Source organism: Rhinichthys klamathensis, unplaced genomic scaffold (assembly GCF_029890125.1).
Source record: "Rhinichthys klamathensis goyatoka isolate OS25496 unplaced genomic scaffold, OSU_Roscu_1.1 h1tg000240l_1, whole genome shotgun sequence".
NCBI classification, from domain to species: domain Eukaryota; kingdom Metazoa; phylum Chordata; class Actinopteri; order Cypriniformes; family Leuciscidae; genus Rhinichthys; species Rhinichthys klamathensis.
The window spans coordinates 2,177,472-2,200,511 of record NW_026606762.1 but is presented as its reverse complement, the minus strand read 5'-3'; the positions used below and the strand labels follow the sequence as shown (position 1 = coordinate 2,200,511).

The 23,040-nt window shown below is 38.7% G+C and overlaps 1 protein-coding gene across 13 annotated transcripts in view; it reads left to right on the top strand.

Annotated features, from left to right (window-relative positions):
- mical2a (microtubule associated monooxygenase, calponin and LIM domain containing 2a) overlaps positions 1–23,040 on the top strand; it is an 84,230-nt gene that overhangs the window by 17,448 nt on the left and 43,742 nt on the right. For all 13 annotated transcript variants that reach the window (XR_008808856.1, XM_056265811.1, XM_056265820.1 and 10 more), the window contains exons 2-5: positions 2,063–2,426; positions 12,563–12,770; positions 14,143–14,259; positions 20,080–20,181. Coding sequence is in view for 12 of the 13 variants with exons in the window: in XM_056265811.1 (XP_056121786.1) it covers positions 2,166–2,426; positions 12,563–12,770; positions 14,143–14,259; positions 20,080–20,181 (688 nt within the window). In the remaining variant the exon portion in view is untranslated. The remainder of the gene's footprint in view (positions 1–2,062; positions 2,427–12,562; positions 12,771–14,142; positions 14,260–20,079; positions 20,182–23,040) is intronic.

Below are 23,040 nucleotides of genomic sequence, written 5' to 3'. Positions count from 1 at the left end.
ATAAAAACTTGTGACTTGTGCAAAAAATTACAAATCATAGAGCATTGTGTGAGGAACAGACAGAAATGTAAGTCTATATTCCCTAAAAAAATCTTAAGGCACCAACTATAACTATGCAAAATATTATCTAGTTATTTACAAAATCACAGAAAGTATTGTTTTGTTTTTTGTTAGTATCTCACACCTCTATTTGACAGCCTTTGGTTAGTATCTATTTTTGTTTAGAGGAGCTTGGACATTCTGCTAAATATCTCCTTTTGTGTTCCACAGAAGAAAGAAAGTCATACAGTAACTATAGCTTTAAAAGAGAGGGCTATGAAAAGAGCAAGATAATAAATATGCTCTGTCATCTCCTTTATACCTCTGGGCATTGACTCTAGCTCACCACAAAATCAAGAGGATGTCCTATCCCAAAGAAAAAAGTGTTCTGGAGAAAAATGAGTCTAGTGTTACCAAAGCAAACCTACTACGTCTGCTTTCAAGGCATCTCTCGTGTTCATTTCCAAACAGAAAGGACATGATCCCGTTTTCAGCACTTTACATATTATGAACATTTAGACATTTTGTATCTAATGAAATATTTACAGACTGCATGTGTATGATTACAGTAAAGGTCTCGCTTTCTATGTGGTGTTAGGTTTATTCTTGAAAGTGTGCTTATGTTTTGTGGTGTCTTTAAAGTGTGCTTATTATCTTGAGGAAGTGGAGGGGCTTTGAAATCTTATAGGGGAGTTCACTAAAAATACACACCACCGGAGTTTCTTGCCAGGGCAGCGACGTGTCCCCAACTGCCTGCAAAAGCGCACCTCTGTCCTGTTCACGGTTCAGCAGGGCAAAGCCGCAAGACAAACAGTTTTTGTTTTTCTTTCTATGCGCTCTGCAAAAAGTGCATGACTGGCAGTCTGGTTACATCAGCTGTTATCTCTCCAGTCAACAGCAAGATTCTGCGGATGGATGAACCCATGGATCTGACGTCAAACGCGGTCGAGATGTAACCGATACAGGCTTGGCCTGTCAAAATCTTCTGTTGTTGTTGATGTACTTTTGAATGTATCAGATTACGGACATTTAAAGGAGTAGGTTTCTCAGTGTTTGGCCTCCTGCCCTAGGCTATAGTATGGCAACCTAAATTGCAGCAGATAAAAAAAAAAGAGAGATTTAAAAAAAAACTTAAAAATGTAACCTTTGTATTCATGTTGGTTTTATATTGTTTTTTTTGAGTTTTTTTTATATAATTTTCAATTTAATGATAAAACAATCATAAACATTTTCTGTTGTGTAACCTTTTATATATTTTATTTATAGTTTATATATTACAAGTTTAATAATTATTATTTTATAAATATCATTATTATTTTTTATGACATTTTACACCCTTATGTAGTCTTGACTTTTCATAAAAAGGTCAAAATATCTGATATTTTAAGCTGACCTTGGCACAAAATGTGTTTTGTTCCCCCCCTTCATTTTGGTCACATCATATGACTTTAATTTGGGAGAAAAAATTATTATATTTAAATATATATCAGTGTTGTCAAATCGATTAATCGCATCTAACATTAATGTTTGTAAAATATAATATTATATATATATATATATATATATATGTGTATACACACACACACACACACACACACACACACACACACACACACACACACAGTATATATAGCCTATCATAAAAGTTTGTAAATATATAATATTGTGTGTATATATATATATATATATATATATATATTTATATACTGTATTTCAACTTTTATTTTAGATCACGATTAAAACTATTTCTAAAAAATGTTATATAACACTTCAATATAAAATCACAACCCCCCTGAGATGTTTTTTTATTGTGCTCTCCCAAAGATCAAATGAGTTTTGATGTAGAGATTAAACACATGTTTGTCATAGAAAATATATTTAAAAAAGACAAAACAAAAAACAGTCATGTCATTGACCCAACCACTTTAGCAGTGGCGACGAGTTCTGAATAGCCAGGCCCAATTCATTTATTCAGAAAGTATTTGAACTAATACACATTTCATTCTTCTCCTTTTTTCTTCAGATTTCGCCATGAGTGAGGAGACCGTAGTGTGGGTGTAGCTGTTCACTGGAGCAAGAAGCAAGATATCACAAGCGACAGCGTCCACACTCCCACAAAGGAGACGATGGGCGAAGCTGAAGATGAGAAGAACCAGGCAGGACGTCTGTTTGAGAACTTTGTTCAGGCCGCTGACTGTAAAAGTACCCTACAGGCCTTCAATATAATGTGCAGTTACCTGGAGCTGGACCCTCTGGAGCACAGCACCTTCTACAGCTGTTTGAAGAGCATGATGACGTGCTGGAAGGCCAAAGCCCTGTGGAGTAAACTGGACAAAAGAGCCAGCCAAAAAGAGTACAAGAAAGGCAAAGCCTGTGAGGGCATTAAGGTAAAGCTTGCAGAATGCCAAGACAATAACAATACTGGAATATGTTATGATGTTCAAATGAGCTGGCAAACATTTTTAGATTCCCTCTCAGATTTTCCCTGATTTTGGGCTTTGATTTTTGTATGCTATGACATCATTATATATATATGATATCATAGACACATGTTGTTCGTTAGACGAGTGCTCTCTGGTTTTAGTGGCGACCTCATCAAGCTCTTTTATTGATTACTGGTGTGTGTGCACTGCAGTCAGGCTAACATCACTGCTATTGCTCATTATATGACACACAAGTCGCCATTTTCGCTAAGGATATGATATGAATGATGCTATGGATTAAATATTCATGTTGAAGTGAGGCTTTTCATCTGACAAATTGTTTTGCCTGCCATAGATGATGCAATCACATAGACCAATCTAGTTTAATCCTCTACTATGTGAAAAGAAGAATGTCCTAATAGCTGACCTACTGATTACGGCAAAATGCTGTTGAACATTGATGTGGTTGACAATGTAGGTCACATGACAATTCCAACATGGCGGATGTAGAATGTCTGGTTTAGATTCATACCACACCCATTCACACAATACACATCATCAACAAGCATTGTAGCGTCATAAAGAGCTAGTTTACCCAAAAATATGTCATCATTTACTCACTCTCATGTCATTCAAGCTCAAATATGCAAGTTTTACACTTGAGAACAAACATCATTGGCTCTTTCATGTCAGGAACGCATGTTTGAGCTTCAGTTTACCAAATTTGATGTACTCTGTGTGCATTAATCAATGCCTAAATTAAATCTGTTGTTCGTCATATAAGGTGATGGTAACACTTTACTTGAAGGAGTGTGCATAAGACTGACATGACATCTTCATAACCATGACATGACATATGTCATGAATATGAAGTAGGGTTTATGCATGTTTATGACAACTGTCATTAAGTGTCTTTCGCTCAATAATGACATTTTGAATGCAAATATGACATTGTTTAAGATGTCTTTGTTATGACATCTTGACATAAACCATAACATCATAACCTGTCAGTGTCTTTGTCATGACAACTTGACATTAAATTAAGTTAAACTGTCATGTGGTTGGATTTGACACTGGCTGTCATGTGTCATGAATATTTTTCGTGACCTCAACTACAGTGGTACAAATTGAATTTGTCATTAAAAAGTTATAATGGCTTCATGACAGCCAATGTCAAAACCAACCACCTGACAGTTTAATGTAATGTTAACCAATAAAGCTAAGTGTTTTCTTAAGTTTGATAATTAATCTGCTAGGTCATGTTTATGACAGGTTGTGTTGTCTTAGTAATGTCAAGTTGTCATGACAACGACTCTGACAGGTTATGATCTATTTGCTTATGTCAAGGTGTCATAACAAAGACATTTCAAACAATGTCATATTTGCATTAAAAATGTCATAACTGAGCGAATGACACTTAATGACAGTTGTCATAAACATGCATACAACTTCCTTCATATTCATAACATGTGTCATGTCATGATTATGAAGGTGTCATGTTAGTCTTATGCACACCCCTTCAAGTAAAGTGTTACCAAGGTGATCATGTCTCATCAGAAGACCTGGATTCACATGGATTACTGTTAAAGTGTCTTTGTGTAGTTTTTGAATCTTGGAAATTGTGGTTGCGTGGACTTTGAATGGATGGACAAAAATGATGAGAGAATATTTATCGTTTGTGTTCCGAATATGAACCGAAGTCTTGTGGCTTTGGAATGACATGAGGATGAGTAAATGATGATACGATTTTCATTTTTTAATTGAAACGCTTTAACATCACTTATAACATCCCTTCATTATTTTTCCTGCATTTCACACACAAAATGTACCTGCCACTTAGCTTATGTATCGTAAAAGTCGTAAAAAATAGTACCTCATTAAAGGTGCAGTATGTAATATTGACAGTTAGCGGTTGAACTGTGTGGAATTTGCTGTGGTCCAAATTCAAAATATTGGAGAGAGTTGTTTCTCCCGCCCCTCCTCCTCAGACTCAAGACTTTAGGACACGCAACAGGAGGGAGCGCAATTGACAATAAAAGGTGATTAAAATTGATGAGTTGATTCATCCGTGTTTTAATATGCTCCTGTTTGTAGAGATTTTTAGATGGATGACGAGGCTTTTTGGATCTGCAATCACTGACCCAGTTTGTTTGCTGGCTTCTATTGCTGCAATACGCTGTGTTTTCCACTAACTGGCAACCCGGCGTGTGGAAATACTATTGAGTAAATTGGCAGTGGGCGAATCACACGGACCAAAACAAAAACAGACATTGCGACACGGAACGCACATTTCAAAGTAAAATAACTGGCTGTAGAAGTGTTTTTTCGGAGAAACAAGTGTGTGACCTTAGCATGTTTCCTAAATATCTCCAAACATATAATGGTATTTTTTATGCTTTAGTACAGTCAAAAAATGACTTTAACAGTCCTTCCAGAAAAACGCGGAGTTTTTTGGTGATTGTTGCGGGCAAAAATCCTTGATTATGCGGCCCGTTTTCTTAAAAAATGCGATGGAATATGCGGGATTTTTATGCAATGAAATTGCGGGAACTTGCAAAAACTGCGGTTTGATGAAAAAGAGAGAAAAAAGTGATTCCCCAACACCCTGTTCTCACTAGGCTACTACCTTAATGTAAAGAGTCATTTCTTATTACTTCCTATGATAAGCAAGCATATACATCACAGAAAGTGCTGGGAATATTTAATTTCTCATCTTGTTTTATTTCAGACCTTAATAAAAACATCAAACTTACAAAACATTGAGTCAAACAAGTTCTGTAGCTTTACAAAAGGAATATGCTACAACTTCTGTAAAAATGAATAAAATAAAGTGTGCTCCTGTTAGCTACAGCTTTTCGATGATGTTCATGTCGCGTAATTACGTCACTTCGTAACGTTCCCATGGCAACAGGGGGAAACGGCTGCTCTTGTGTGAAGCAAACGCAACATTTTTCAACTTTCTGCTAAGATATAAGTGACTTTTTTGCAACAAAAATGCGAGGATTATGAACTCATGCAAGCCCCGCATATTTTGCACGGAAACTGGCAATTTATGCGGCGAAAGTGCGGTGTATTTGAAAAATTCGGCCCCGGCATAAATATGCGGACTTTGGCTGATTATGCATGCGATCGCATAATCGCGTTTTTCTGGAGAGTCTGCTTTAAGTTTAACCTTTAAGTTTCCACTATCTGTCTCTTAGGGCCTTCAATGTTTGACTTGGGATCAGCGTGCTTGTGAGTTACGCTCATCAAGACAGCATCACTCAGCAGATATGATTATTTTAGAAGATCAAACTGGCCGGTTCATTATGATAACTTCCCCATCACACACACACACACTTTGAAAGGCTGCATGAGTCAGGCCTAGCTTATTGTTAGCGAGTGTTTGAAGTATTTCAAAGAGAGCATAATTTAACAAGTTCACTTCATACGGGCAATAAACAGCCCACTAATGTTTCTGATGTGAAGCAGTGTAATTATGCAGCTCTTTTTAGAGTGCAATTTACCTCTTTGTAATAAAGGTGGTAATTATGTACAGTAGTCCTGACTAAAGGCTGTTCTGCACACTTTAATCAAAGCCAGCGGTGCGTTGCCTAATGGCACTGTTTCAGACAAGCCAGGTATGCTGTAACTGCATAACGGATCACAGGAGTATTTAAATAAGCATTTGACCCTTGCTAGTTTTTTTTTTTAAATCTATCCATCCATCCATCCTTAATGGTACATCATTTTTTAGGTATTTTAACACAACTTTGCATGCAAGGTACATTTTTATTGAAATGAGACTCGCATGACTTCTCATTCTAAAAAATGCTGGCTTACAAACCATTTCTAGGTTATTTGGCAACCCAGCACTGGGTAAATATTGGACAGAACACATGCTGGGTTGTTTTTTGACATAGTGCTAGGTCAGTCAACCTTGATATTGAAGATTTTTCATTTTAAATAATAAAAATGGACTCTAAAATCTCTGTTATAGGACAAGAACAGTTCATATACCAATTTTTTTTATTCATTGGCAAGTCAGTCTTTCACAGACATAAAATACTAGCGTTTTAGGACGTGATAGGAACATCCTACGGGAAAATGTGGGAAGAAATCTAGTATCAGTAGTAGGCTTTTCCAGTTAATTAAATGACAATCTTATATATTCATTATGTTTGCAAAGTTACGTCAAAAACAGCTTTACCTTTCGAACATTTAAGTTTCAATCCGTCAAACGCATAGCGCGAATAGCGCGACCACAGCTGATGCTAGCGCACTAGATCGATAGCGCTCCTATTGTAGTCAGTGGAACGCACGTCAACTTTGTTACACATGAAACCGGTGTCGCGTTGTGTTTCAGCTGGTTGTACATTCGTTTGACGGGAGGTGAAACTTTCATAGTGGCGCCGGCGCATTGTTCACTTTGAGTGTATTGTAGAAGGCTAGCGTTCCAAGCAGAGGTTAGCTGCGATGTACATGTAAACAAAAAAGGTAAAATGTGAGACTACAGTAACATTTTTACAGGAATCCATTCAGGAAGTTTTCTCTCAGAACACAACACAAAATGACCATAGACAATGTATCCAGTTTTAACCAGTTTGGCACAGACATTGGGTTACATTGACCCAACGCTGGGTAGGTATGTTAGGAGGACCCAGCAGCTGTTACAGAAAAACTACACAGAAATATAAAAAATAGCCCAATAAAATGACCCAACATGCTGAACCCAGCATTTTTTAGTGTATTACTGGATCATTTGCCATTGATCAGACAAACAGCTTGTCCTGCCTCAAACTCACACCATTGGTTGAGTAAGTTGACATGCTGAATTGCTGAAACAGACACACAATGCAATGTTTTAAAAGTGACACAAAGTGTCTTTACTCTTCTGGAAAGCCAACATACAAATGGCTTACTTAGGAAATTCTGCACATTAAACTGGCATCGCAAATGTGTTTTAACATCCTGATGAATAATGGACCATCTGCCCCTTCATCCTGTTGTGACTTGACTTGAGTTGAAAAAAAAGGTGTGTTTTAGGAAGAGTGACATGATATCACTGCTCACCAGCCTCCAACTGTCTGCCAGATTCACAGTCTGTCCAGGATATGAGCTCATTCTCTCTTTATCAACCAGCGGGACAGCCCGCCGCTGCCTGTTTTATTGTTTTATTCTGGCTTTATTACCATTGCTGAGACTCAATCAGAGCCTTTATCTGAAACGTTAGACATTCAGGCTAGACATGTGAAAATAGTTTTAACTCTGTAGATTCCGGGCAGTGAGTGATTTTTGTATTTTCATTCCGTGGTATTTTTGTTTCCGGTCTCATTTTTATTAACATATATGTAAATTAGGATCAGTGATTATTACAAAACTTTTTGGAATAGTTTTGATTAGAATTGATTATGAGTAATTCTAGATGTGCTAGTTTTCTTTTATTATTGCTGTATGGTATCTTATGCTCAACAATGCTGCATTTTATTTGATCAAAAATATAGTAAAAACAGTATAATATTGTTTTAATATATTTAATATATATATTTAATTTTTAAGAACAGTTTAATATAGCTTAATATTTTTGTGGAAAGCATGACATTTTTTTTTTTTTTTAGGATTCTTTGAAAATAAAATTTAAAAGAACAGCCTTTGAAATATAACAATTTTGTAATAATGTAAAAGTCTTTACTGTCACATTTTATCATTTTAATGCATTCTTACTGAATAAAAGTTTCTGTAAACATTTTTACTAACCCCAAAGTTTTGAACGGTATAGTGTCAAAATGTATATTATTAGTATTTATTCATTTTCGTTTGAGATGGCACAGTGCAATTTTTTTGACACTTAAATCTATTAATTGTCGTAGAAAATAAATCAAATCTATAAAATTTGCATTCCGTTTCACAGAATGACTCAGTAAATGGAGTCTCACATTGGGCAGCAGTTAAATAAAAGTTGACACAAAAAGTTCGTTTTAAATACCTCCTTATACATTTTTGGGCTGTTTTCAGGGGTGGTGTAGTGGTTTCACTACCGGATTCTGTGGTAAATACTTGGAGCCGTTCCTCAGTCTGAGCAGTGTGAGACCCAGACCCAGACTCCGCGAGCCCACGCAAAGAGGCACTGTTTTTCACATTGGGAAAGTCAAGTTCTTCTCTTCGTGTGTGTTTGAGCATGTGTGCAGTCTGCTTACAGCTGTGACTTTATGACTTATGATTGCTTGGGCAATGTAAACAAATCATACAGTGGCATTACCAGGACTTCTGTTCCGCTAGACTAGAGTTATAGTCCGTTTCGCCATCCTTAGATGATTTTATTCTCATACAGGCCTGAATGCTTGTGAGTCCAGGCTTCTCTCCTGGTGGTCTGCTTCAGTCTATCGAGCAGCTTTCTCTAAGTGGTGTGATGTCTAATTGAGCAAACTGTGATCACATTGTGTGTTAGAAGAAGTGTGTCTGGGTTCAAGTTATGGGTCCTGCCATGAGGTGGTCTCTGTTCCTCTGGGCTTTGTGTAAAGTGACTGTTGGTTCAACACATACCGTGGCTTTCACCAGGAAGTTTCATCTGGCAGGTCATGCCGTCAATTCCTATCCTGCAGACTTTTCCATGATTTAAAAGAGGCTGAACCATCCTGAAGTGGCAGCGGTGTGAAGGGATTTTGCAGCTGGCCTTGTACAGTAATTGGCTGGATTTAGAAAAATAGGATTTTTATTGCTCAAAGGATGTTTTTTCACCACTCGGTTCTCAGTTATAATTCATTTTAGTATTACATTTGTCTCAGATGTTTTTACTATTTGAAGGACGATTATTTCACTCAATTTGATTTCATTCGGGGGGAAAAAGCTGTCATCTGTTATTTTTCCTAATTATGGGCAATTATTGTGAAAAAGAAAAGAAGAAAAGAAACACCTAAAAAAAGTTAGTTTCTGATTTTGAGCACCCACTGATGGACGGGAAACACGCCATGCTGACTCACCAGCAAACTTCACCTCTGGACTATTGCTCTGCTCAGTTTCAGGGTGTGAATGAGCAGAAACAAAAGGCTGATCATTGTGTTCATATCTGCTCTGACTGATGGAGCGTTTCATTGGTCTGTGGGGATGGTAAATCCTCTCTCCGCAGTGCTTGCGTGCCTCTGTGTCTGTTCTGAATAGGCTGCCTTTGTTCAGTCTCTGTGGCTTTTTAGTTAAGGTAAAGTCAAACAGAGACAGTGCACCTGGCCTGTCAGTCTGTGCTGGTGGTAACTGGTCCATCCAGTAGAACAGATGAAAGCATCAATATACAGTAGGACTGTGAGTAACAGAGTTGAAAGTATCAATAGAAATTGTGTATTTTTAAGCAGCCAAATGGCAGGTATCATAGGAGTGTGTCTGTATATTTGTGAGTAACATGGTTGAAATCATCAATAGGACTGTGTGTACTTTTGAGTAACAGATATTAACCTCATACCTGAAGCACTGATAAATAACATATTTCCATTCACAGTGCAATTTTTTTAACACTGAAATCTATTAATTGTCTTCGAAAATAAATCAAATCTGTAAAATTTGCTTTAAATTTGCATTCCGCTTCACAGAATGACTCTCAGAGTAAATGGAGTCTCACATTGGGCAGCAGTTAAATAAAAGTTGACACGAAAAGTTCGTTTTAAATACCTCCTTATACATTTTTGGGCTGTTTTCAGGGGTTGTGTAGTGGTTTCACTACCGGATTCTGTGGTAAATACTTGGAGCCGTTCCTCAGTCTGAGCAGTGTGAGACCCACTGCTCAGCTAATATGGTTTATTAAAAATACACAATTTCTATTGATACTTTCAACTCTGTTACACAGTGCTATTGGTACATTTTGTCCTGTTATCTACAAATATACATACTGTAGACTCCTGATGATACTCTCAACACACACATTAATGCTTTCAATTCTGTAACTCACAGTACACTTTCCATCTTGAGGACATACCTAAATTTACATGTCTAAACTAAAAGACACATACTGCTATTGATACTTTCAACCATGTTATTTACAAAGACACAAATACACATTAATACATAGCTATATGAATGAGATAGATGCCCTTTTATTGTATTAGTTAAAGCTGATTAACATTTGTTTGCACTTTTAGAATAAAAATTAGTCTATGAATCATTGCATCTTTTTTGCTGTCCCCAGGGGGATGTCAGATTAAGACTTCTGCACTTCATTTAGTGTGTTTTATAAGCTGTTTTCCTCATTGGGGACCTGAAAATGTTCCGGTGAGATCAAAATGTACTGGTATTACTATCCTTGTGGGGACATTTGGTGGACACACACACACACACACACTCTTGTACATCTATCTTTATGAGGACATTCATTGACACAATTCAATCTCAAGCCGCTTACCCTAACCTTACTCATCACAACTAAGTGCTTAACCCGAACCCTTACCCTAAACCTACCCTTATCCTAATTATAACCTTATCCCTAAAACCAAGTCTTGACCCTCAAACAGGCCTTTAAAGGGGTCTCAGAAAGTGATGACCGGCCAAAATGTCCTCACTTTACTCTCTTTGTCCTCACTCCAATGGTCTAAAACTCAAACTGGTCCTCACAAAGATAGTTGTACAAGTACACACACACACAAACAAACAAACAAAAGCGGTCTTACTTTGTATTAATGTAAGCTGAAGGCCTTTTAATGACATTTTCTGTGCTTCTAGCAAGCTGGGATCTATAAATAGCCACCACGGACACACAGACATCGAGGTCTATAAAAACATGATAAGCTCCTGGATCAGGAGGGGCTGAAACCCGAGTGTATCACAATATTGATCACAGCACATGCTGAGAGTCTTTACTGTACACACACTGTGACAGGAAGCATTCACTATTGCTTCCTTATTTTGAGGTCAACTAACCATCCTGAAGTCGTGTTTGACTCTGTGCGTGGGAAATGAAAAGATCTAGAAGAAAAAAGGTCACATTGTACCATCTGGATTAAAAATGAGGTAAAGCTTTGCACGAGTGCAAGTCTAAGACGTGGCTCTCTTCTGTGACTAGTCTTGTGTGAAGATCATCTCTCCACATAAAAAGTGATCTTTCATCACCAAACCAGAGGGGATGAAGTCATACCCACAGCAGGCATTCCCAGACACGTCCTGGAAGCTGACGTCTTGACTTCTCGCATCTGTACAAGCCTGATGCATGAATCATGCCTTTGATATGACGGAACTGTAATTATGATTTAATGTTGATGAAATCACACACGCGCCTCCAGTTATTGGCACTGTTGTTTGGATAAACATTTGCATTAGCGCTTCATTTTCTTTGAGCTTGTTTGCTAAGATTTTCTCTTTCAAGGATACTTCCTGAAAGAGTGTTTGCTCACTGTAGAGTAAAATAGGCTCCTTGAGTTTAAGAATAATACTCACGGTATTAAAAAGTGCACAAAGGTCTAATAGAGGAAGAAATGTCTTAGACATCTTTATTCCCTTCTTGTGTGGAATTTGAAAGGCATGCAGTGAAAACAAAATCTTCTCCCCTTTGTCCCGTACCTCGCCCCGTTTTTAAATGAAAATAGTGACCTTGAATGGATCTCATTCTCATTCAGTCAAATATTGCTAGTTATGAACGTGTAATATTTAGAGCCTCAGGTCGTCATAATGTGTTTAGAGTCCCTGTCTCTCCCTGACTGAGAGTGTAAAAGAGGAAAAAACTCAAATATGTCCTATATCTCTGTGTTGTTGTTACCTGCTATTTCTGAAAATTTCAATTTTTCTTTTCTTTTTCAACTCTTTATTCTATGTATTTATGTCATTTTTCCTTTTATCTGTGCTGTTTTATACATTTTATTCTACATTGTGCAATTAATTTATTTTTTAATTATTATTCATGCACTTATATATATATATATATATATATATATATTTAAAAAAATTATTTATAATTATTATTATTACTTTAATTTTTAAAGGGCTGATTGATTAAGTTGGGGTAAGGGGTAAAAACCAAAATATGTCACTGTTACAAATTTCTTTTTTTTCCCTGACTGATGTTCATGTTCAAAAAAGAAAGAAAATAGTGACTTGGTTAAATTCTTGCCCTGCTAATTCTCTCAATCTCTAAATGTAACTTTCAGTGCTTGATAATTGGCGGGGGCCCGTGTGGCGTGCGGACTGCCATCGAGTTAGCTCTCCTCGGAGCCAAAGTGGTGGTGATCGAGAAGAGAGATACATTCTCCAGGAACAACGTCCTGCATCTTTGGCCCTACACCATTCATGACCTCAGGGGCTTAGGAGCCAAGAAATTCTATGGAAAGTTCTGTGCTGGAGCGATAGACCACATCAGTGAGTTCTGAACCAGCTTCTCATTCTCTATGCTCATTTAAACAAATTATAAGCAACCTATCAAAACTTCCTTGTGTAAAGCAGAAGTCCTCCTTAGTTCTCCTTTTCATTTTTTGACAGCCCTTCCTTTATCTACACATGAAGGATATGTGACTATTGTGCGAAGTTTTTTACAGAGAAATAACATCTATACTGTTTAATCCTAATAGGTTGATGATTTGAAGAACAACTCAGCAAGGTTATTGTAGTTAAAGGGATAGTTCACTTTGAAATTAATTTTTGATATGTTTTAGCTTACCTCAAGGGCATCCAAGATGTAGGTGTCTTTGTTTCCACAGTAGTTTCAATTTTGATATTTTTAGGTCAAACCGTTCTTGTCTGTCAGTCATATAATGCAGGTCTATGGTCACCACCTCAAAGAGCATGCACAGAGAAGTCCAAATTAAACATGATTTAATGACTCGTAAATGTAAGTACACATTGATGGCCTACGACACAAAACGAGCGGTTTGTGTGAGAAAACGAACAGTATTTATATCGTTTTTACCTCTTGTAACGCACAGACCGAAGCGCCCGCGCCCTCAGATCACTTGGACGTGGCTGTGGTTACAAGAGGTAAAAACGATATAAATACTGTTCGTTTTCTCACACAAACCGCTCGTTTTGTGTCTTAGGCCATCAATGTGTACTTACATTTACGAGTCATTAAATCATGTTTAATTTGGACTTCTCTGTGCATGCTCTTTGAGGTGGTGACCATAGACCTGCATTATATGACTGACAGACAAGAACGGTTTGACCTAAAAATATCAAAATTGAAACTACTGCGGAAACAAAGACACCTACATCTTGGATGCCCTTGAGGTAAGCTATAACATATATTTCATCAATGAACAAAATAGTTGTACTCATTCTCACTGTCACTCAAATGCAAAATATATCTTTTTCTTTTTCTGAAATACAAAAGAAGAGAAGAATGTCCAGGCTGCTCTTTCCATACAGTGAAAGTGGATGATGACCAGTGGTCGTCAAGTCTTACATTTCAGTTTTGTTCCTCACGCAAAGCTATCGAATGGCTTTTCAGGATTCAGAATATAGCACATAAGTCATATATGGAATACTTTTATGTTGCTTTTTGTCCTTTTAAGACTTTGACAGCCCCAGTCATAATCCATTTTCACTGTATGGAACAGAGACGATGATAGAAAGTTCATTTTTGGATGAATCTCTAAGTGAAAAGACTCTCCTGCCACTCCGATGATGATATTTCTGTTCTCACATCTGTTAGTTTTACTGGTTGGTGTTTTTGTAAGCGATGCCGTGTTAGCGTGACTGTGAGGCTAATGGTTCTTGCTCTGGCTGGGTTTGGCAGGCATTCGGCAGCTCCAGCTCATGCTCCTGAAGATTGCTCTGCTCCTCGGTGTGGAGTTTCACGTTAATGTGGAGTTCGTCAAGCTGGTGGAGCCTCCAGAGGACCAGGAGAATGAGGGTGAGACTGAGGACCCCAGATCCAGACCAATCGTTCTCACGACTAGCAGTCAGTCGTTTAGAGCCAGTCGAAAGTTTGGACACACCCTTCTCATTGTTTATTCACACATTCTAGAGAAGTCATTAAAACTATAAAATAACATGAATGGAAGTATGGGAATTATGCAGCGATCAAGAAATGTTTTAACAAAACTATTTAATGTTTTAGCTTCTTCAGTGTATATATACATACATACAGTATGACACATATATTAACACGTTAAACGAAAAAAATTAAACGCACGCGTTAACGTGTTAATTTTGACAGCACTAATATATATATATATATTAGGGTTGTCAGTTAAACGCGTTATTAACAACGTATAATTTTTTTATCGCACGATTAACGGTCTTTTTGGCCTAGCAAACTTTGTAGTTTTTTCACATGCTTTTGCAACAGGACGCGGCATGTGCGGCGCTGCGCTATGAAACCCATTCATTTCAATGGCTTTGCGCCGCGCGAGGACGTTTTGTTGCTTCGTCGACCAAAGGGCAAGTGGATCTAGCTAGACCGGAAACAAAACAACAGGCTGGTTAACGTTACGTTTTGAGTGGAAGACGAGCACGAGACGCCGAAATGGATGCCAATAAGAAAATGGTTCCATTGACAAGACCAAAGTGATCTCTGTGTTTTGTCGTTGTGAACTGAGCTATCATCATCGCAGCACGTCCAGTCTGAAATAACACTTGATGATGGCCAAGCACACACACACACAGCTGATGCGAATTCTCCGCCCCCTCGTCAATATCAGGAACTCGTCAGTATTTCTTTCAGCCTTTTATTGATGGACAGTGTTACATTGTGTGAGAGATTATTTGCTCCAAGTGAGAATGTTTGTGTGAAATTGAACACAGAATATGTCGATGTTGTTTTCAATAAAAAACATTTGCACAAAGCAAGCCGATCCACTTTTCCATGTTGATAAGAGCATTAAAATGAGAAAAAATAATGGGACAAAAAGAAATCAAGAGACATTTAGAATAGATAAAAATTTGCGATTAATTGCGATTAATCGCGAGTTAACTATGACATTAATGCGATTAAATATTTTAATCGTTTGACAGCACTAATATATATATATATATATACACTCACCGGCCACTTTATTAGGTACCCCATGCTAGTAACGGGTTGGACCCCCTTTTGCCTTCAGAACTGCCTCAATTCTTCGTGGCATAGATTCAACAAGGTGCTGGAAGCATTCCTCAGGGAGTTTGGTCCATATTGACATGATGGCATCACACAGTTGCCGCAGATTTGTCGGCTGCACATCCATGATGCGAATCTCCCGTTCCACCACATCCCAAAGATGCTCTATTGGGTTGAGATCTGGTGACTGTGGAGGCCATTTTAGTACAGTGAACTCATTGTCATGTTCAAGAAACCAATTTGAAATGATTAGAGCTTTGTGACATGGTGGAAGTAGCCATCAGAGGATGGGTACATGGTGGCCATAAAGGGATGGACATGGTCAGAAACAATGCTCAGGTAGGCCGTGGCATTTAAACGATGCCCAATTGGCACTAAGGGGCCTAAAGTGTGCCAGGAAAACATCCCCCACACCATTACACCACCACCACCAGCCTGCACAGTGGTAACAAGGCATGATGGTTCCATGTTCTCATTCTGTTTACGCCAAATTCTGACTCTAACATCTGAATGTCTCAACAGAAATCGAGACTCATCAGACCAGGCAACATTTTTCCAGTCTTCAACTGTTCAATTTTGGTGAGCTCTTGCAAATTGTAGCCTCTTTTTCCTATTTGTAGTGGAGATGAGTGGTACCCGGTGGAGTCTTCTGCTGTTGTAGCCCATCCGCCTCAAGGTTGTGCGTGTTGTGGCTTCACAAATGCTTTGCTGCATACCTCGGTTGTAACGAGTGGTTATTTCAGTCACTGTTGCCCTTCTATCAGCTCGAACCAGTCTGGCCATTCTCCTCTGACCTCTGGCATCAACAAGGCATTTCCGCCCACAGAACTGCCGCTCACTGGATGTTTTTTCTTTTTCGGACCATTCTCTGTAAACCCTAGAGATGGTTGTGCGTGAAAATCCCAGTAGATTAGCAGTTTCTGAAATACTCAGACCAGCCCTTCTGGCACCAACAATCATGCCACGTTCAAAGTCACTCAAATCACCTTTCTTCCCCATACTGATGCTCGGTTTGAACTGCAGGAGATTGTCTTGACCATGTCTACATGCCTAAATGCACTGAGTTGCCGCCATGTGATTGGCTGCTTAGAAATTAAGTGTTAACGAGCAGTTGGACAGGTGTACCTAATAAAGTGGCCGGTGAGTGTATATGTATACAGTATATATATATTAGGAATGTGCCCAAAGCCGAATACTATATTCAGAAAGGAAATTAAGCATTCTACGGAGCCCCTAAAGGGACATGGTGATGGAAAAAAGTATGAGATGGAAGTATATACAATATATTTGAATGCTTTTATATAGTTGGGTAATTTATCTTGTATATAGCTTGTGGGCGTCAAGGAGCCACTATCAATATATAATTTTAAATAATAAATATATATAATTTATCAGTTAGAGCATGAATGACGGCTACATTCATATAAGACTACAGATAAAGTCTATAAGCTCTTCGGCAGATTTGTCAATCTGTCTTGATGGATGATGCAGAGGAAACTCTGACAAATAAGAGGACAGTTTTTCCTCACATGTGACTCGCATAACCACAATTTGGTACGCTTTGAAATGTTGCCTTGTGAAAGCGAATGGGACCAAGAAGAAAATGCAACATTGTAACAAATTAAGTCCCTGAAGCTTCATATTGAAATGTTGATGTATTCTGGCTCTTTTGATTTTGTTGTCTCTGCGTTACAGCATTTTCTTCAGAGCGGTTTAAGGTTTTTAGGGCCAATCTGTCATTACCAGGAAGATGAACGAATTGAGTTCTTCCTGCCTCAATATAATAACTGCTTCCATGACAACCAAACAACACCTGCAGAGCTGTTAATGCAATTTTAATGCCCATGGAAAAGTGTTCAAATCCACATCACTCTCCTCTCCCGCATCCAAGTAGTCATTTTATGACTCCAGGGCTTGGATGGCGTTCACTCATAACATAATCTCATTTAACGACACAGAGATCAGAGAAATGAAGAAACAATTAGTTGATCGTGGTAATTAGAAACAGATCTCATCGGTCCAGGGCTTTTGTGAGGTAGCGTGTTTCCATATGTGGGCGCTTCGGTCAACAAGCTTGTGATTGGACCTCTAAACTTCTAGACCATTAGCGATCCATCTCTCTCCCTTCAGAAGCAATGACAGCACGCTGATAAAAACAAAAGAGCTTTCTAAATTAAGAATGAGTGCTTGGTGTGACCCTGTACTGTGGCCTTGAAGTGCTACTCATGATCCTGGATACAGTTCAGTTGGATCTTGTATTCGTTAGACAGTCCTGGTTTATTTGCCCTTAAGTTGTACTCTGAACATGTGACATTGATGGTTGGCTTTTATTAATAATAGCTGAATGGCTGGCTGTGACTATATGTTTTTGGAATGCATAGTGTTCTAGGCAAGATTGCATAATGCTTACATGAATAACATTAGCTAGTCTTGTTGAAATATGTAGCTGTTTCCAAAAAATCTGTTTCCATTTAGCAGATTATTTTTATTTAAAACAACCTACGGTTCACTTACAGCGAGGAACGGTCCCTCAGATGTGAACTTGGATAAAGCGTTTTGAAATATTTTCATATTTGTATTTATTGTACTGTTGCTCCACCCAGCTCCTGTCCTCCCCTGAGGAAAAAAAATATTGCTCAGATGTTTCTCTTTCACAGCTTGGGAGACTTCCCAGTTTTGTATCAACTCTCAGATGCTTCTTCTAAAGTTCTTTGGGTGAAATAAAAATAGAAACAAATAAATAAATTGTTGGTATGCGGTAAGAGTGTATATAGATAATGAGAAATGTTTGAGTTCATGTTTAAAGGGGTCATATAATGCCATTTTTGTACAAGCTAATATGATTCTTTAGGGTCTAAATTAAAAGTTTGTAATATACTTTAATTAAAAATTCTCATTAGTATTGTAAGAAAACACTTATTTTACCTGGTCAAAAACAGCTCTGTTTTCAGCACGCCGTTTCAGTGTATATGACTTTAAATGATAATGAGCTTTGCTGACTCTGCCTCTCTGTTCTGTGCGTACACCATTTGTAACTCAATAACACAATAACCATAACGCGTTGTTCAGTATAAACGTGGGATTATGAATTATATTGAGAACGTCATACATAGATAACATGCCGTAATGAACCCTGAGTGTAAACCTTAGACGTTAAACATTGTGAAGCGTGCAGCTAGCGATTTGCAAAGATTAATATATTAATATAAAGTTTAATAAAACGTTACACTCACTTCAGTTCTTCTGGAGGTTCAGCAGGAACACGAATATCTGGTACCGATCCTTTTTTCATGAGTAGCTTCTTAGCAAAACCAGCTTTATACTGATCCTCGTCTATAAAGCAGTCTGGTGAGAAATGATTCGCGCAAACATGAGAGCATTGACGTTGCTCGTGGGGAATATTCCCTTCGAAAACAAACTCAGCCACTGCGTCTTCAGCGGTTCGGATTTAGGAACACTAAAATGACTGTGTTCGTTATTACACCCAAGAACAGAACACCACAATCGCTTAGACGCCATTCTGCTCATAGACAGTGCTCCAGCATATCAACAATGACCGCGCCGGTCCGCGCAGACTATGATTGACAGCTCGCTCACGAGTGAGGGCGGGTCTGTGTTGAAACGATGCTGTCAATCAACAATCGTGGGAGGGGCTTCCGACCGTGTGACGTCACACGGTCGAACGGCTTGATTTGAGGCAGGGGAAAACATATAAGGAGATTAAAACAAAAACACTGGATGGATTTTTATCATTTTATGATGGTTGTGTACAGGCACTGCCAACACACATTTCAGTACAATCAACTTGTAAAAGTGCATGTACCATTATATGACCCCTTTAAGATTCAGACTTTTGCTGAATGACATTGTTGAGATCTCTTCTGAAACACGTGGAGATTATATAGGTTTGTTTTCTCAGTGAAAACATCTGAAAAGCGTGACACGTTGCTCTTCATTTGACCTCATTGCACTATAGGAATTATTAAGGGGAGATTAAAATGAAAATTAGCCCATGATTTACTCACCCTCAAGCCATCCTAGGTGTATATGACGATCTTCCTTCAGACGAATACAATCTGAGTTATATTAATAAACACCCTGACGCTTCCAAGCTTTATAATGACAGTGGATTGCACCATCAGATTGAAGCTCAAAAAAGTGAATCTATCCATCATAAAAGCGCTCCTCATGGCTCCGGGGGTTTAATAAAGGCCTTCTGAAGCGAAGCGATGAGTTTGTGTAAGAAAAATATTCACATTTAACACGCTACAAAGTCAAATTCTAGCTTTCGGCCAAACGGCCATACGCAGTTTAAAGCGCAACTTATGACGTCAGAAGTAGCGTAGTGCGTCATGGCGTAGCGTAAATATCAGCAGTCGCATTACTCACATAAGTTGCGCTTATACTTTAGTGGAATCCGTATGTTCGCTTGAATGTAAGCTTGTTATTTTACTTTGTAAAGTTTTTTTGTATTCGTCTGAAAGAAGAAAGTCATATACACCTAGGATGGCTTGAGGTGAGTAAATCATGGGCTAATTTTTCTTTTTAAGTGAACTACTCCTTTAAGGACGGCTTCATTTGTGATTTGTCATTTGTATTTCTCAGGCTGAATGAATTTGTGTGTTTCTGCAGGGCCGGGCTGGAGGGCAGAGATCCGGCCCGCGGATCATCCCGTGGCCGACTTCGACTTTGATGTGGTGGTGGGAGCCGATGGGAGACGAAACTCTTTAGAAGGTATGAACTCGGATGACTGAGGATGATGGAATTGCTGCTTAGATGCCATTAAAAAACGGTTCAGATTTGAAATGCTGAATTACATATTATGTCCACTAAAATAAACACACATGCAGCCCTCTCTGTTTGCACAGTAACTAAGAGGCTATAATAATCTTTGCTCTATGATTACAAACTGTTCTAGCTGTAACTAAATTTGTACCTACCTAAAATATGAGAGCATGTACATTAAAATAGCATGTCATATGGTCTAATAGCACACTCAATTTGAGGTATCCTTCACATCTGCAGCACAAATGGTGCAGGATGGATTACATACCGAAGTTGAACTTTTTCTCAAATCTCTAATGCTAAATACAAGCAAAACTGGTGCTAGCCTTAGCCTTAAACAGCATTAATAAAACTTCTTCAGATATAACCCAAAACCTCTCGTTGTTACGCTTCTCCTATCTCAGCCACTCTTAAAATTTGTCCTGAGCTCTTGGCTGAAGTCCCGAGAATGATTTGTTTCATCCAAGAAGGTTATTAAGCCATAAAATCGAGTTGTGCTGTGAAAAGCGATACCGCATGATGTCACCAGCCGCCCACCGGTTACAAATGAGTTCAGCGAATCAGCATGTGCTCTTGAGGAGCTCTCAGGGTTTTTGAACACGTTTCAGTTGATGATGTGTGTCCGTTGGACTCTGTTTTCCAGGTTCGTCGTCTTTGCGCTTATCCCTAATCAGATGCTTTTTCCAAAAAAGGGCATTTGTGGGGCCCTCCAAACTATGAGATGTTAGCTCATTGCCCAATTATGAGTAACCTTAGGGAAAAAGAACCCAAGCTTGTTTTGGACATTTACGTGAGCTAGTTCAGGACATCTAGGGAATGTTAAATTTATCCCAATCTGAGGCAGAGCAGCGGTCAGACGAAAACAGCTACATTTGGTGAGAGTAACGCAGATGATGAAGAGGAGAGTTGATGTCTTAGCAAGTTAACAACATGGCAGTAATGGAACAGTTCTGGCTCTTAATCAAATGTGTGTCTGTTCGTAGAGGAGCTCTGTAGACTCTCATTTTGCAGGATTGAGAAACTACAGCCAAGCCAACCCACTCAACATCTATGAAAATTAATAGCTTGTGCCATTTTTGTCAAGTTTGCCAGGAAAGGATGGACTTATTTGCCATTAGTGTTTAGTTCTAATTAAAAGCCACTTTAAGTTCCTTCTACTTTCATAACTGAGCATCGAATGCCCAATCGTGACGATTTCTGTGGTTGTGGCTCTTAAACGGGGGTCCTACGTCATTCAGTGAGAGGTTCAAATGCGGCCTTCGTCTCGGTCTTGCGACCAATGATAGCCTGCAATAATTCGCCTTTGGCTAAGCTCCGCCCCCCTTAGTTACTGTTGCTACGTCCGACAAACAAACTTCATCTGGGCTCTGGTATCAACATGGCTTATGCTGTGACAGCTCTTCCTGCTGGAATTTTATCAAACTTTTATAAAGCAGCAAATAAAGTGTCCGATAGAAGTAGGCAAAAGGGCTGCAATATACGTTCGAAGGCTATATTCACGACATACATGTGAAACGCAAGGAACAACAAGGGATCCAAATAGAGGCAAAAGCATACCGGTCACAGTCAAAAAATGAACCACCGCATATCCTACTAATCGAGACGGAGGCTGGGACTAACAATATCAAGGAGCAACACTGTTCATGCAAAGCTGGGTAGGTCTCTATTCACTTCTATAATCGTTATTACAAAGCAAACGGACTACGCGAGTATAACTTGTCAGGATTTGACTTCGGTTTTGGGAAGGGAAAAAAACGCACACCCCCCTCCAACCTCTCTGGGAAACGCGTATCTGTGTTACAAATGCCCCAGGCACAACGTTTAGCATATTTTTGATAAAACTACGACGGTAATAGCCGGCCGAGACCAAAAATATGAGACGCCTGTGTTTAAGTCAATGGAGCGCTGTTAAAAAGTGTCGGACCTCTGTGGGAGCTCGTTCTTGGCTGCGCTGTGATTGGTCAATCTACATTCTAGGGTGTGGCTTAGCCAAAGGCGAATTGTCAGTGTCAGAAATTTAGCATGATCATCTCACAGTGTGTTTGCTGCTACGACCTACGTCTACTGTCTAGCCAAAGCGTATTGATCAACGCGACATGGCGCTAAAACTTAAACCTACTTTCCTCAAGATCCATTTACAAAATTGGCATGCCGACTTGGCCTCTTTTCTCTAGCCAAGACCGCATCCATATTCTCCTCTTTCGCTTCCTCCTCTTTTTTTCAGTGCACATAAAATCCACAACTGCCAAAGTGCTATTCATCTTGCTCTATTTGTTTACCACCAGCGCATGCTGATGACATTTTATTCTTGCGTCGTAGCCTACGATTCAATAGGTGTCATCATCGTACAGTCTACATTCATGTCGTACCCAAGTTTATAAGATCCATGTCGTACAGTGTGATTTGTAATGATCTTATAGGATTGACGAAATCGCAAGCAGGCACAACACTTCCTAACAAGGCACTTTTATTGAAAGCTATCTCTTCCGAGTGATGAGTAACAAAACGATGAGATGAGTTTGTTGATCTTGTGGGATTGTCCTCATGTGCAGTTTTTGCCTTCCATTTTGTTTCTGCACGCCAACAGTGTCTTAAAGGGATACTCCACCCAAAAATGAAAATTCTGTCATCATTTACTCACCCTCAAGTTGTTGCAAACCTGTATGAGTTTCTTTCTTTTGCTGAACACAAAGGAAGATATTTTGAAGAACGATTGGAACCAAACAGTTGTTGGACCCCATTGACTTCCATAGTAGAAAAAAAAAAAAATACTATGGAAGTCAATGGTGCCAAAGTTCCAATCGTTCT